Source organism: Oncorhynchus keta, chromosome 4, assembly GCF_023373465.1.
Source record: "Oncorhynchus keta strain PuntledgeMale-10-30-2019 chromosome 4, Oket_V2, whole genome shotgun sequence".
In the NCBI taxonomy this organism is placed as follows: Eukaryota; Metazoa; Chordata; class Actinopteri; order Salmoniformes; family Salmonidae; genus Oncorhynchus; species Oncorhynchus keta.
This window is the reverse complement of record NC_068424.1, coordinates 79,284,416-79,297,422: the sequence shown is the minus strand read 5'-3', so window position 1 is coordinate 79,297,422 and position 13,007 is coordinate 79,284,416. Positions and strand designations below refer to the sequence as shown.

The following is a 13,007-nucleotide window of genomic DNA, read 5'->3' as shown; positions in this document are numbered from 1 at the left end:
ATCACAATACCCCATAATGACATCACAATACCCCATAATGACATCAAAATACCCCATAATGACATCACAATACCCCATAATGACATCACAATACCCCATAATGACATCACAATACCCCATAATGACATCACAATACCCCATAATGACATCACAATACCCCATAATGACATCACAATACCCCATAATGACATCACAATACCCCATAATGACATCACAATACCCCATAATGACATCACAATACCCCATAATGACATCACAATACCCCATAATGACATCACAATACCCCATAATGACATCAAAATACCCCATAATGACATCAAAATACCCCATAATGACATCAAAATACCCCATAATGACATCACAATACCCCATAATGACATCACAATACCCCATAATGACATCAAAATACCCCATAATGACAAAGCAAAAACATGTTTGTAGAAATGTTTACTAATTTATAAAAAATACAAAACTGAAATATCACATTTACATCAGTATTCAGCAGCAATTACAGCTTCGAATCTTCTCAGGTATGACGCTACAAGCTTGGCACACCAGTATTTTAGTTTCTCCCATTCTTCTCTGCAGATCCTCTCAAGCTCTGTCAAGTTGGATGGGGAGCATCGCTGCACAGCTATTTTCAGGTCTCTCTAGAGATGTACGATCAGGTTCAAGTCCGGGCTCTGGCTGGGCCACTCAAGGACACTCAGAGATGGGTCCCGAAGCCCCTCCTGCGTTGTCTTGGCCACTTTGTTTAGGGTCGTGGTGGCAGCATTATGCTGCCACCACCATGCTTCACCGTAGGGACGGTGCCAGATTTCCTCCAGACGTGACACTTGGCATTCAAGCCAAAGAGTTCAATCTTGGTTTCATCAGACCAGAGAATCTTGTTTCTCATGGTCTGAGTCCTTTAGGTGCCTTTTTGACAAACTCTAAGCAAGCTGTCATGTACCTTTTACTGAGGAGTGGCTTCTGTCTGGCCACTCTACCATAAAGGACTGATTGGTAGAGTGCTACAGAGATGGTTGTCTTTCTGGAAGGTTCTCCCATCTCCACAGAGGAACTCTAGACCTCTGTCAGAGTGACCATCGGGTTCTTGATCATCTCCCTGACCAAGGTCCTTGTCCCCAGATTTCTCAGGTTGGCCGGGTGGCCAGCTCTAGGAAGTCTTGGTTGTTCCAAACCTTTACCATTTTAGAATGATGGAGACCACTGTGTTCTTGGGGACCTTCAACACTGCAGAATGATGGAGACCACTGTGTTCTTGGGGACCTTCAACACTGCAGAATGATGGAGACCACTGTGTTCTTGGGGACCTTCAACACTGCAGAATGATGGAGACCACTGTGTTCTTGGGGACCTTCAATACTGCAGACATGTTTTGCTACCCTTCCCCAGATCTGTGCCTTGACGAAATCCTGCCTCCGGGCTCTTAGGACAATTCCTTTGACCTCATGGTTTATTTTTTGCTCTGATGTGCACTGTCAACTGTGGGACCTTATATAGACAGTTGTGTGTCATGTCCACTCAATTGAATTTACCACAGGTGGACTCCAATCAAGTTGTAGAAACATCTCAAGGATCATCAATGGAAACAGATGCTCCTGAATCAAACTTCGAGTCTCATAGCAAAGGGTCTGAATACTTTTGTAGATAACCCATTTCTGTTTATTAATTTTAATAAATGTGCAAAAATGTCTAAAAACCTGTTTTTGCTTTGTCATTATGGGGTATTGTGTTTAGATTGTTGAGGGGGGAAAAAGATTCCATCCATTTTAGATTAAGGCTGTAACGTAACAAAATGTGAAAAAAGTCAAGGGGTCTGAATACTTTCTGAATGCACTGTGTATACAGTATATTATATTCTCAGCCATGTTGAAGCACCATAAATCTTGATTGTTCATGTTTTACCAGCCTTTCTGCTCTGTTTGAAATGTTTTTGTAGGCTGAGAAGGAGCAGGCTGAAATGAAGGAGCTTCACAAAACCATTGAGCAGCAAAGCAAGACCATCAAGAGGTTCAATAGAGGTGAGTGACATGATACTCCCATCTCACCATCCTTAATCAAATGTCAAGGCTACTGCTACACATCATTCCTATTCCCTTCAGAGACATCAACACATGTTTGTTGTCGTAGAGAGACATCATCGTGGTAGAGAGACATCATCGTGGTAGAGAGACATCATCGTGGTAGAGAGACATCATCGTGGTAGAGAGACATCATAGTGGTAGAGAGACATCATTGTGGACATCATCGTGGTAGAGAGACATCATCGTGGTAGAGAGACATCATCGTGGTAGAGAGACATCATCGTGGTAGAGAGACATCATAGTGGTAGAGAGACATCATTATGGTAGAGAGACAGTGGTCTGTAAACAGGTTCAGGCTTTATGCGCTAGATAATTCAATTAGACCCATCCTTCTCAAGTGCCTGTGTTTTAGTGTTTTACTGTTGTTATGCCTCAATTCTCTCTCTCTCTCTCTCTCTCTCTCTCTCTCTCTCTCTCTCTCTCTCTCTCTCTCTCTCTCTCTCTCTCTCTCTCTCTCTCTCTCTCTCTCTCTCTCTCTCTCTCTCTCTCTCTCTAGTGTCTGTGATGGCTACTACAGAGTTTGAGGAGATGAAGGAGCAGCTGGATTTGGAGCAGAGCCTGAGGGTGAAGGCTGAGACCTACGCCCACGAGGTAGACAGGCAGACAGACAGACAGTCAGGTAGATAGGCAGACAGGTAGGCAGACAGACAGGCAGGTAGACAGACAAACAGGTAGGCAGGTAGACAGGCAGGCAGACAGACAGACAGTCAGGTAGATAGGCAGGCAGGTATCCAGGTAGGTAGACAGGCAGGTATGCAGGTAGGCAGGTAGACAAACAGGCAGGCAGGTAGGTAGTCAAACAGGCAGACAGGTAGGTAGACAAACAGGCAGGCAGGTAGGTAGGTAGTCAGCTGGCAGGCAGGCAGGCAGGCAGGCAGGGGAAGACTCATATAAGACATGTTGACTGGGGTAATGTCACTATACTGTATGAAACCTTAAAGCACCATGTTCATTATTCACTTGTACACATGTTTGTTGTCATTCTCTTAGTGTGATAGCTGACATCTCTATGTTTGTTGTCGTTATCTTAGTGTGATAGCTGACATCTCCATGTTTGTTGTCGTTCTCTTAGTGTGATAGCTGACATCTCCATGTTTGTTGTCGTTATCTTAGTGTGATAGCTGACATCTCTATGTTTGTTGTCGTTATCTTAGTGTGATAGCTGACATCTCTATGTTTGTTGTCGTTCTCTTAGTGTGATAGCTGACATCTCTATGTTTGTTGTCGTTCTCTTAGTGTGATAGCTGACATCTCTATGTTTGTTGTCGTTCTCTTAGTGTGATAGCTGACATCTCCATGTTTATTGTCGTTCTCTTAGTGTGATAGCTGACATCTCTATGTTTGTTGTCGTTCTCTTAGTGTGATAGCTGACATCTCTATGTTTGTTGTCGTTCTCTTAGTGTGATAGCTGACATCTCTATGTTTGTTGTCGTTCTCTTAGTGTGATAGCTGACATCTCTATGTTTGTTGTCGTTCTCTTAGTGTGATAGCTGACATCTCTATGTTTGTTGTCGTTCTCTTAGTGTGATAGCTGACATCTCTATGTTTGTTGTCGTTCTCTTAGTGTGATAGCTGACATCTCCATGTTTGTTGTCGTTCTCTTAGTGTGATAGCTGACATCTCTATGTTTGTTGTCGTTATCTTAGTGTGATAGCTGACATCTCTATGTTTGTTGTCGTTCTCTTAGTGTGATAGCTGACATCTCTATGTTTGTTGTCGTTCTCTTAGTGTGATAGCTGACATCTCTATGTTTGTTGTCGTTCTCTTAGTGTGATAGCTGACATCTCCATGTTTGTTGTCGTTCTCTTAGTGTGATAGCTGACATCTCCATGTTTGTTGTCGTTATCTTAGTGTGATAGCTGACATCTCTATGTTTGTTGTCGTTATCTTAGTGTGATAGCTGACATCTCTATGTTTGTTGTCGTTCTCTTAGTGTGATAGCTGACATCTCTATGTTTGTTGTCGTTCTCTTAGTGTGATAGCTGACATCTCCTATGTTGTTGTCGTTATCTTAGTGTGATAGCTGACATCTCTATGTTTGTTGTCGTTATCTTAGTGTGATAGCTGACATCTCCATGTTTGTTGTCGTTATCTTAGTGTGATAGCTGACATCTCCATGTTTGTTGTCGTTATCTTAGTGTGATAGCTGACATCTCTATGTTTGTTGTCGTTATCTTAGTGTGATAGCTGACATCTCTATGTTTGTTGTCGTTATCTTAGTGTGATAGCTGACATCTCTATGTTTGTTGTCGTTCTCTTAGTGTGATAGCTGACATCTCTATGTTTGTTGTCGTTATCTTAGTGTGATAGCTGACATCTTCATGTTTGTTGTCGTTCTCTTAGTGTGATAGCTGACATCTCTATGTTTGTTTGTTGTCGTTCTCTTAGTGTGATAGCTGACATCTTCATGTTTGTTGTCGTTCTCTTAGTGTGATAGCTGACATCTCTATGTTTGTTGTCGTTCTCTTAGTGTGATAGCTGACATCTCCATGTTTGTTGTCGTTCTCTTAGTGTGATAGCTGACATCTCTATGTTTGTTGTCGTTATCTTAGTGTGATAGCTGACATCTCCATGTTTGTTGTCGTTATCTTAGTGTGATAGCTGACATCTCTATGTTTGTTGTCGTTATCTTAGTGTGATAGCTGACATCTCTATGTTTGTTGTCGTTATCTTAGTGTGATAGCTGACATCTCTATGTTTGTTGTCGTTATCTTAGTGTGATAGCTGACATCTCTATGTTTGTTGTCGTTATCTTAGTGTGATAGCTGACATCTCTATGTTTGTTGTCGTTATCTTAGTGTGATAGCTGACATCTCCATGTTTGTTGTCGTTATCTTAGTGTGATAGCTGACATCTCCATGTTTGTTGTCGTTCTCTTAGTGTGATAGCTGACATCTCCATGTTTGTTGTCGTTCTCTTAGTGTGATAGCTGACATCTCTATGTTTGTTGTCGTTCTCTTAGTGTGATAGCTGACATCTCCATGTTTGTTGTCGTTATCTTAGTGTGATAGCTGACATCTCCATGTTTATTGTCGTTATCTTAGTGTGATAGCTGACATCTCCATGTTTGTTGTCGTTATCTTAGTGTGATAGCTGACATCTCTATGTTTGTTGTCGTTATCTTAGTGTGATAGCTGACATCTCCATGTTTGTTGTCATTATCTTAGTGTGATAGCTGACATCTCTATGTTTGTTGTCGTTCTCTTAGTGTGATAGCTGACATCTCTATGTTTGTTGTCGTTATCTTAGTGTGATAGCTGACATCTTCATGTTTGTTGTCGTTATCTTAGTGTGATAGCTGACATCTCTATGTTTGTTGTCGTTATCTTAGTGTGATAGCTGACATCTCCATGTTTGTTGTCGTTATCTTAGTGTGATAGCTGACATCTCTATGTTTGTTGTCGTTATCTTAGTGTGATAGCTGACATCTCTATGTTTGTTGTCGTTATCTTAGTGTGATAGCTGACATCTCTATGTTTTTGTCATTCTCTTAGTGTGATAGCTGACATCTCTATGTTTGTTGTCGTTCTCTTAGTGTGATAGCTGACATCTCTATGTTTATTGTCGTTATCTTAGTGTGATAGCTGACATCTCTATGTTTATTGTCGTTCTCTTAGTGTGATAGCTGACATCTCTATGTTTGTTGTCGTTCACTTAGTGTGATAGCTGACATCTCCACATGTTTTCTGATAATATGGTTATTTTATTTCCTTACAATTGTTGTAATACTAATGTTTAAATTAGTGTTAGATAAACAGTCATTCTTACTGCTAATTTATTTGAGTATTCATTATTTTGTGTTGAGGAATTGATATTTGATTTTTCTGAATGTGTGTTTATTGACATCCAATAGCAGAAACCCTCCAGTCCTAGTCTGGGGACTGAGCAGCAGTACTAGTCCTAGTCTGGGGACTGAGCAGCAGTACTAGTCCTAGTCTGGGGACTGAGCAGCAGTACTAGTCCTAGTCTGGGGACTGAGCAGCAGTACTAGTCCTAGTCTGGGGACTGAGCAGCAGTACTAGTCCTAGTCTGGGGACTGAGGAGCAGCAGTACTAGTCCTAGTCTGGGGACTGAGCAGCAGTACTAGTCCTAGTCTGGGGACTGAGCAGCAGTACTAGTCCTAGTCTGGGGACTGAGCAGCAGTACTAGTCCTTGTCTGGGGACTGAGTAGCAGTACTAGTCCTAGTCTGGGGACTGAGTAGCAGTACTAGTCCTAGTCTGGGGACTGAGCAGCAGTACTAGTCCTAGTCTGGGGACTGAGCAGCAGTACTAGTCCTAGTCTGGGGACTGAGCAGCAGTACTAGTCCTAGTCTGGGGACTGAGCAGCAGTACTAGTCCTAGTCTGGGGACTGAGCAGCAGTACTAGTCCTAGTCTGGGGACTGAGCAGCAGTACTAGTCCTGGTCTGGGGACTGAGCAGCAGTACTAGTCCTAGTCTGGGGACTGAGCAGCAGTACTAGTCCTAGTCTGGGGACTGAGCAGCAGTACTAGTCCTAGTCTGGGGACTGAGCAGCAGTACTAGTCCTAGTCTGGGGACTGAGCAGCAGTACTAGTCCTAGTCTGGGGACTGAGCAGCAGTACTAGTCCTAGTCTGGGGACTGAGCAGCAGTACTAGTCCTAGTCTGGGGACTGAGGAGCAGCAGTACTAGTCCTAGTCTGGGGACTGAGCAGCAGCAGCAGTACTAGTCCTAGTCTGGGGACTGAGCAGCAGTACTAGTCCTAGTCTGGGGACTGAGCAGCAGTACTAGTCCTAGTCTGGGGACTGAGCAGCAGTACTTGTCCTAGTCTGGGGACTGAGCAGCAGCAGTACTAGTCCTGGTCTGGGGACTGAGCAGCAGTACTAGTCCTAGTCTGGGGACTGAGCAGCAGTACTAGTCCTAGTCTGGGGACTGAGCAGCAGTACTAGTCCTAGTCTGGGGACTGAGCAGCAGTACTAGTCCTAGTCTGGGGACTGAGCAGCAGTACTAGTCCTAGTCTGGGGACTGAGGAGCTGGCAGTACTAGTCCTGTTGAAGGGGACAGCAACAGTACTAGTCCTAGTCTGGGACTGAGCAGCAGTTACTAGTCCTAGTCTGTGGCCTGAGGCTGGAGCAGTACTAGTCCTAGTCTGGGATTGAGCAGCAGTACTAGTCCTGGTTTGGGGACTGAGCAGCAGTACTTCCTGCTTCTGGGGACTGAGCTTCAGTACTAGTCCTAGTCTGGGGACTGAGGAGCTACAGTACTAAGTCTTAGTCTGGGGACTGAGCAGCAGTACTAAGTCCATAGTCTGGGGACTCATGCTACAGTACTAGTCCTAGTCTGGGGACTGAGCAGCAGTACTAATGCTTCCATATCCTGGGGCTTCATGCTACAGTCTAGTCCTAGTCTGGGGACTGAGGATGCTAGCAGTCTAATGCTTCCATATCCTGCTTCATGACAGTCTAATACTTCCAGTCTGGGGACTTCATGCAGCAGTACTAGTCCTAGTCTGGGGACTGAGCAGCAGCTGTACTAGTCCTAGTCTGGGGACTCAGCAGCAGTACTATGCTTCCTAGTCTGGGGACTGAGCAGCAGTCCTAGTCCTCTTCTGGGGACTGAGCAGCTGCAGCACAGCTTCAGCACTGTTTGAAGGGCACCATATCCTGCTTCATGCTACAGTCTAATGCTTCACATAGTGCTTGGTGTACAGTCTAACTTTACCTGCTTCATGCTACAGGCTAATGCTTCCATATCCTGCTTCAGAACAGTCTAATGTTTCCATTGTAGACCATTTAGATAAAGTCAACGTTGCTTACTTCCTGCTTCATGCTACAGTCTAATGCTTCCATATCCTGCTTCATGCTACAGTCTAATGCTTCCATATCCTGCTTCATGCTACATTCTAATGCTTCCATATCCTCCTTCATGCTACAGTCTAATGCTTCCATATCCTGCTTCATGCTACAGTCTAATGCTTCCATATCCTCCTTCATGCTACAGTCTAATGCTTCCATATCCTGCTTCATGCTACAGTCTAATGCTTCCATATCCTGCTTCATGCTACATTCTAATGTTTCCATATCCTGCTTCATGCTACAGTCTAATGCTTCCATATTCCTGCTTCATGCTACAGTCTAATGCTTCCATATCCTGCTTCATGCTACAGTCTAATGCTTCCATATGCTTCATGCTACAGTCTAATGCTTCCATATCCTGCTTCATGCTACAGTCTAATGCTTCCATATCCTGCTTCATGCTACAGTCTAATGCTTCCATATCCTGCTTCATGCTACAGTCTAATGCTTCAGATCCTGCTTCATGCTACAGTCTAATGCTTCCATATCCTTTTATTTATTTGATTTATTTCACCTTTATTTAACCAGGTAGGCAAGTTGAGAACAAGTTCTCATTTTACAGTGCGACCTGGCCAAGATAAAGCAAAGCAGTTTGACAGATACAACGACACAGAGTTACACATGGAGTAAAACAAACATACAGTCAATAATACAGTATAAACAAGTCTATATACAATGTGAGCAAATCAGGTGAGAAGGAGGTAAAGGCAAAAAAGGCCATGGTGGCAAAGTAAATACAATATAGCAAGTAAAACACTGAAATGGTAGTTTTGCAATGGAAGAATGTGCAAAGTAGAAATAAAAATAATGGGGTGCAAAGGAGCAAAATAAATACATTAATTAAATACAGTTGGGAAAGAGGTAGTTGTTTGGGCTAAATTATAGGTGGGCTATGTACAGGTGCAGTAATCTGTAAGATGCTCTGACAGTTGGTGCTTAAAGCTAGTGAGGGAGATAAGTGTTTCCAGTTTCAGAGATTTTTGTAGTTCGTTCCAGTCATTGGCAGCAGAGAACTGGAAGGAGAGGCTGCCAAAAGAAAGAATTGGTTTTGGGGGTGACTAGAGAGATATATATACCTGCTGGAGCGTGTGCTACAGGTGGGAGATGCTATGGTGACCAGCGAGCTGAGATAAGGGGGACTTTACCTAGCAGGGTCTTGTAGATGACATGGAGCCAGTGGGTTTGGCGACGAGTATGAAGCGAGGGCCAGCCAACAAGAGCGTACAGGTCGCAATGGTGGGTAGTATATGGGGCTTTGGTGACAAACGGATTGCACTGTGATAGACTGCATCCAATTTGTTGAGTAGGGTATTGGAGGCTATTTTGTAAATGACATCGCCAAAGTCGAGGATTGGTAGGATGGTCAGTTTTACAAGGGTATGTTTGGCAGCATGAGTGAAGGATGCTTTGTTGCGAAATAGGAAGCCAATTCTAGATTCAACTTTGGATTGGAGATGTTTGATATGGGTCTGGAAGGAGAGTTTACAGTCTAACCAGACACCTAAGTATTTGTAGTTGTCCACGTATTCTAAGTCAGAGCCGTCCAGAGTAGTGATGTTGGACAGGCGGGTAGGTGCAGAGTAGCGATCGGTTGAAGAGCATGCATTTAGTTTTACTTGTATTTAAGAGCAATTGGAGGCCACGGAAGGAGAGTTGTATGGCATTGAAGCTTGCCTGGAGGGTTGTTAACACAGTGTCCAAAGAAGGGCCGGAAGTATACAGAATGGTGTCGTCTGCGTAGAGGTGGATCAGGGACTCACCAGCAGCAGAGCGACCTCATTGATGTATACAGAGAAGAGAGTCGGTCCAAGAATTGAACCCTGTGGCACCCCCATAGAGACTGCCAGAGGTCCGGACAGCAGACCCTCCGATTTGACACACTGAACTCTATCAGAGAAGTAGTTGGTGAACCAGGCGAGGCAATCATTTGGGAAACCAAGGCTGTCGAGTCTGCCGATGAGGATGTGGTGGTTGACAGAATCAAAGCCTTGGCCAGATCAATGAATACGGCTGCACAGTAATGTTTCTTATCGATGGCGGTTAAGATATCGTTTAGGACCTTGAGCGTGGCTGAGGTGCACCCATAACCAGCTCTGAAACCAGATTGCATAGCAGAGAAGGTATGGTGAGATTCGAAATGGTCGGTAATCTGTTTGTTGACTTGGCTTTCGAAGACCTTAGAAAGGCGTGGTAGGATAGATATAGGTCTGTAGCAGTTTGGGTCAAGAGTGTCCCCCCTTTGAAGAGGGGATGACCGCAGCTGCTTTCCAATCTTTGGGAATCTCAGACGACACGAAAGAGAGGTTGAACAGGCTAGTAATAGGGGTGGCAACAATTTCGGCAGATAATTTTAGAAAGAAAGGGTCCAGATTGTCTAGCCCGGCTGATTTGTAGGGGTCCAGATTTTCAGCTCTTTCAGAACATCAGCTGAATGGATTTGGGAGAAGGAGAAATGGGGAAGGCTTGGGCGAGTTGCTGTTGGGGGTGCAGTGCTGTTGACCGGGGTAGGAGTAGCCAGGTGGAAAGCATGGCCAGCCGTAGAAAAATGCTTATTTATTCTTATTCTCCATGGACTTTACAGTGTCCCAGAACTTTTTGAGTTAGTGTTGCAGGAAGCAAATTTATGCTTGAAAAAGCTAGCCTTGGCTTTTCTAACTGCCTGTGTATAACGGTTTCTAGCTTCCCTGAATAGCTGCATATCACGGGGCTGTTCGATGCTAATGCAGAACGCCATAGGATGTTTTTGTGTTGGTTAAGGGCAGTCAGGTCTGGGGAGAACCAAGGGCTATATCTGTTCCTGGTTCTAAATTTCTTGAATGGGGCATGTTTATTTAAGATGGTTAGGAAGGCATTTTTAAAAATATCCAGGCATCCTCTACTGACGGGATGAGATCAATATCCTTCCAGGATACCCCGGCCAGGTCGATTAGAAAGGCCTGCTCGCTGAAGTGTTTCAGGGAGCGTTTTACAGTGATGAGTGGAGGTCGTTTGACCGCTGACCCATTACGGATGCAGGCAATGAGGCAGTGATCGCTGAGATCTTGGTTGAAGACAGCAGAGGTGTATTTAGAGGGAAGTTGGTTAGGATGATATCTATGAGGGTGCCCGTGTTTAAGGCTTTGGGGGTACCTGGTAGGTTCATTGATAATTTGAGTGAGATTGAGGGCATCAAGTTTAGATTGTAGAATGGCTGGGGTGTTAAGCATGTTCCAGTTTAGGTCGCCTAGCAGCACGAGCTCTGAAGATAGATGGGGGCAATCAGTTCACATATGGTGTCCAGAGCACAGCCTGGGGCAGAGGGTGGTCTATAGCAGGCGGCAACGGTGAGAGACTTGGTTTTAGAGAGGTGGATTTTTAGAAGTAGAAGTTCAAATTTTTTGGGTACAGACCTGGATAGTAGGACAGAACTCTGCAGGCTATCTTTGCAGTAGATTGCAACACCGCCCCCTTTGGCAGTCCTATCTTGGCAGTTCTATCAGTTCTATCCTGCTTCATGCTACAGTCTAATGCTTCCATATCCTGCTTCATGCTACAGTCTAATGCTTCCATATCCTGCTTCATGCTACAGTCTAATGCTTCCATATCCTGCTTCATGCTACAGTCTAATGCTTCCATATACTGCTTCATGCTACAGTCTAATGCTTCCATATCCTGCTTCATGCTACAGTCTAATGCTTCCATATCCTGCTTCATGCTACAGTCTAATGCTACCATATCCTGCTTCATGCTACAGTCTAATGCTTCCATATCCTGCTTCATGCTACAGTCTAATGCTTCCATATCCTGCTTCATGCTACAGTCTAATGCTTCCATATCCTGCTTCATGCTACAGTCTAATGCTTCCATATCCTGCTTCATGCTACAGTCTAATGCTTCCATATCCTGCTTCATGCTACAGTCTAATGCTTCCATATACTGCTTCATGCTAACGTCTAATGCTTCCATATCCTGCTTCATGCTACAGTCTAATGCTTCCATATCCTGCTTCATGCTACAGTCTAATGCTTCCATATCCTGCTTCATGCTACAGTCTAATGCTTCCATATCCTGCTTCATGCTTCAGTCTAATGCTTCCATATACTGCTTCATGCTACAGTCTAATGCATCCATATACTGCTTCATGCTACAGTCTAATGCTTCCATATCCTGCTTCATGCTACAGTCTAATGCTTCCATATCCTGCTTCATGCTACAGTCTAATGCTTCCATATCCTGCTTCATGCTACAGTCTAATGCTTCCATATCCTGCTTCATGCTACAGTCTAATGCTTCCATATCCTGCTTCATGCTACAGTCTAATGCTTCCATATCCTGCTTCATGCTACAGTCTAATGCTTCCATATACTGCTTCATGCTACAGTCTAATGCTTCCATATCCTGCTTCATGCTACAGTCTAATGCTTCCATATCCTGCTTCATGCTACAGTCTAATGCTACCATATCCTGCTTCATGCTACAGTCTAATGCTTCCATATCCTGCTTCATGCTACAGTCTAATGCTTCCATATCCTGCTTCATGCTACAGTCTAATGCTTCCACATCTGGAGAACCTGGGTCTCTTTTCTTTCAAAACACCCTCTCATTCCCTTCTCCTCTCCTGTTCTCTTTCCCTCCTTCTTCCCTTCCCTCCTTCCCTCCTCCCCTCCTTCTCTCTCCTCCTGCAGATGTTGGTGAAGCAGAAAGAGGCTAACAGACAGAGTATGATCCTGCTGCAGAACGCTGACCCCAGCCTGCAGCTGATCAAGGCTCTGGAGGATGTGGCTAATGTTACCAAGACTCTGGAGCAGGAGAGACTGCTGCATCACCAGAAGGTAGGTATGTCTGAGACTGTCTGTTTAGTGTGCGGCAGAGCTTCGTTCCATCCTTGGCAAGGGAGAGGAGACGGTGTGTTGTCAGTGGAACAAGGAGGATACAACAGAAGAGCCTCAGTGAAATCAATACAGGTTTAATCACAAGGCTCAAGTCTTCTCTTACACAGCACTTCAAAATGTTCTTGGTGAAAATGCCAGGTGTTGTAGAGTGAACGTTAACACACACTCCTATATGGTCTCAACTTGTGGTGCTTAGAATGAACAACTCTGAAGGTCTTCAGAGACCAAAACGAGT

General features: G+C 44.2%; 1 protein-coding gene across 1 annotated transcript in view; it reads left to right on the top strand.

Moving 5' to 3' along the window:
• Positions 1–13,007, top strand: part of LOC118380386 (shootin-1-like) — a 39,555-nt gene that overhangs the window by 17,874 nt on the left and 8,674 nt on the right. Inside the window, exons 6-8 of the mRNA XM_052518275.1 lie at positions 1,946–2,027; positions 2,587–2,681; positions 12,566–12,712. Coding sequence (XP_052374235.1) covers positions 1,946–2,027; positions 2,587–2,681; positions 12,566–12,712 — 324 coding nt within the window. The remainder of the gene's footprint in view (positions 1–1,945; positions 2,028–2,586; positions 2,682–12,565; positions 12,713–13,007) is intronic.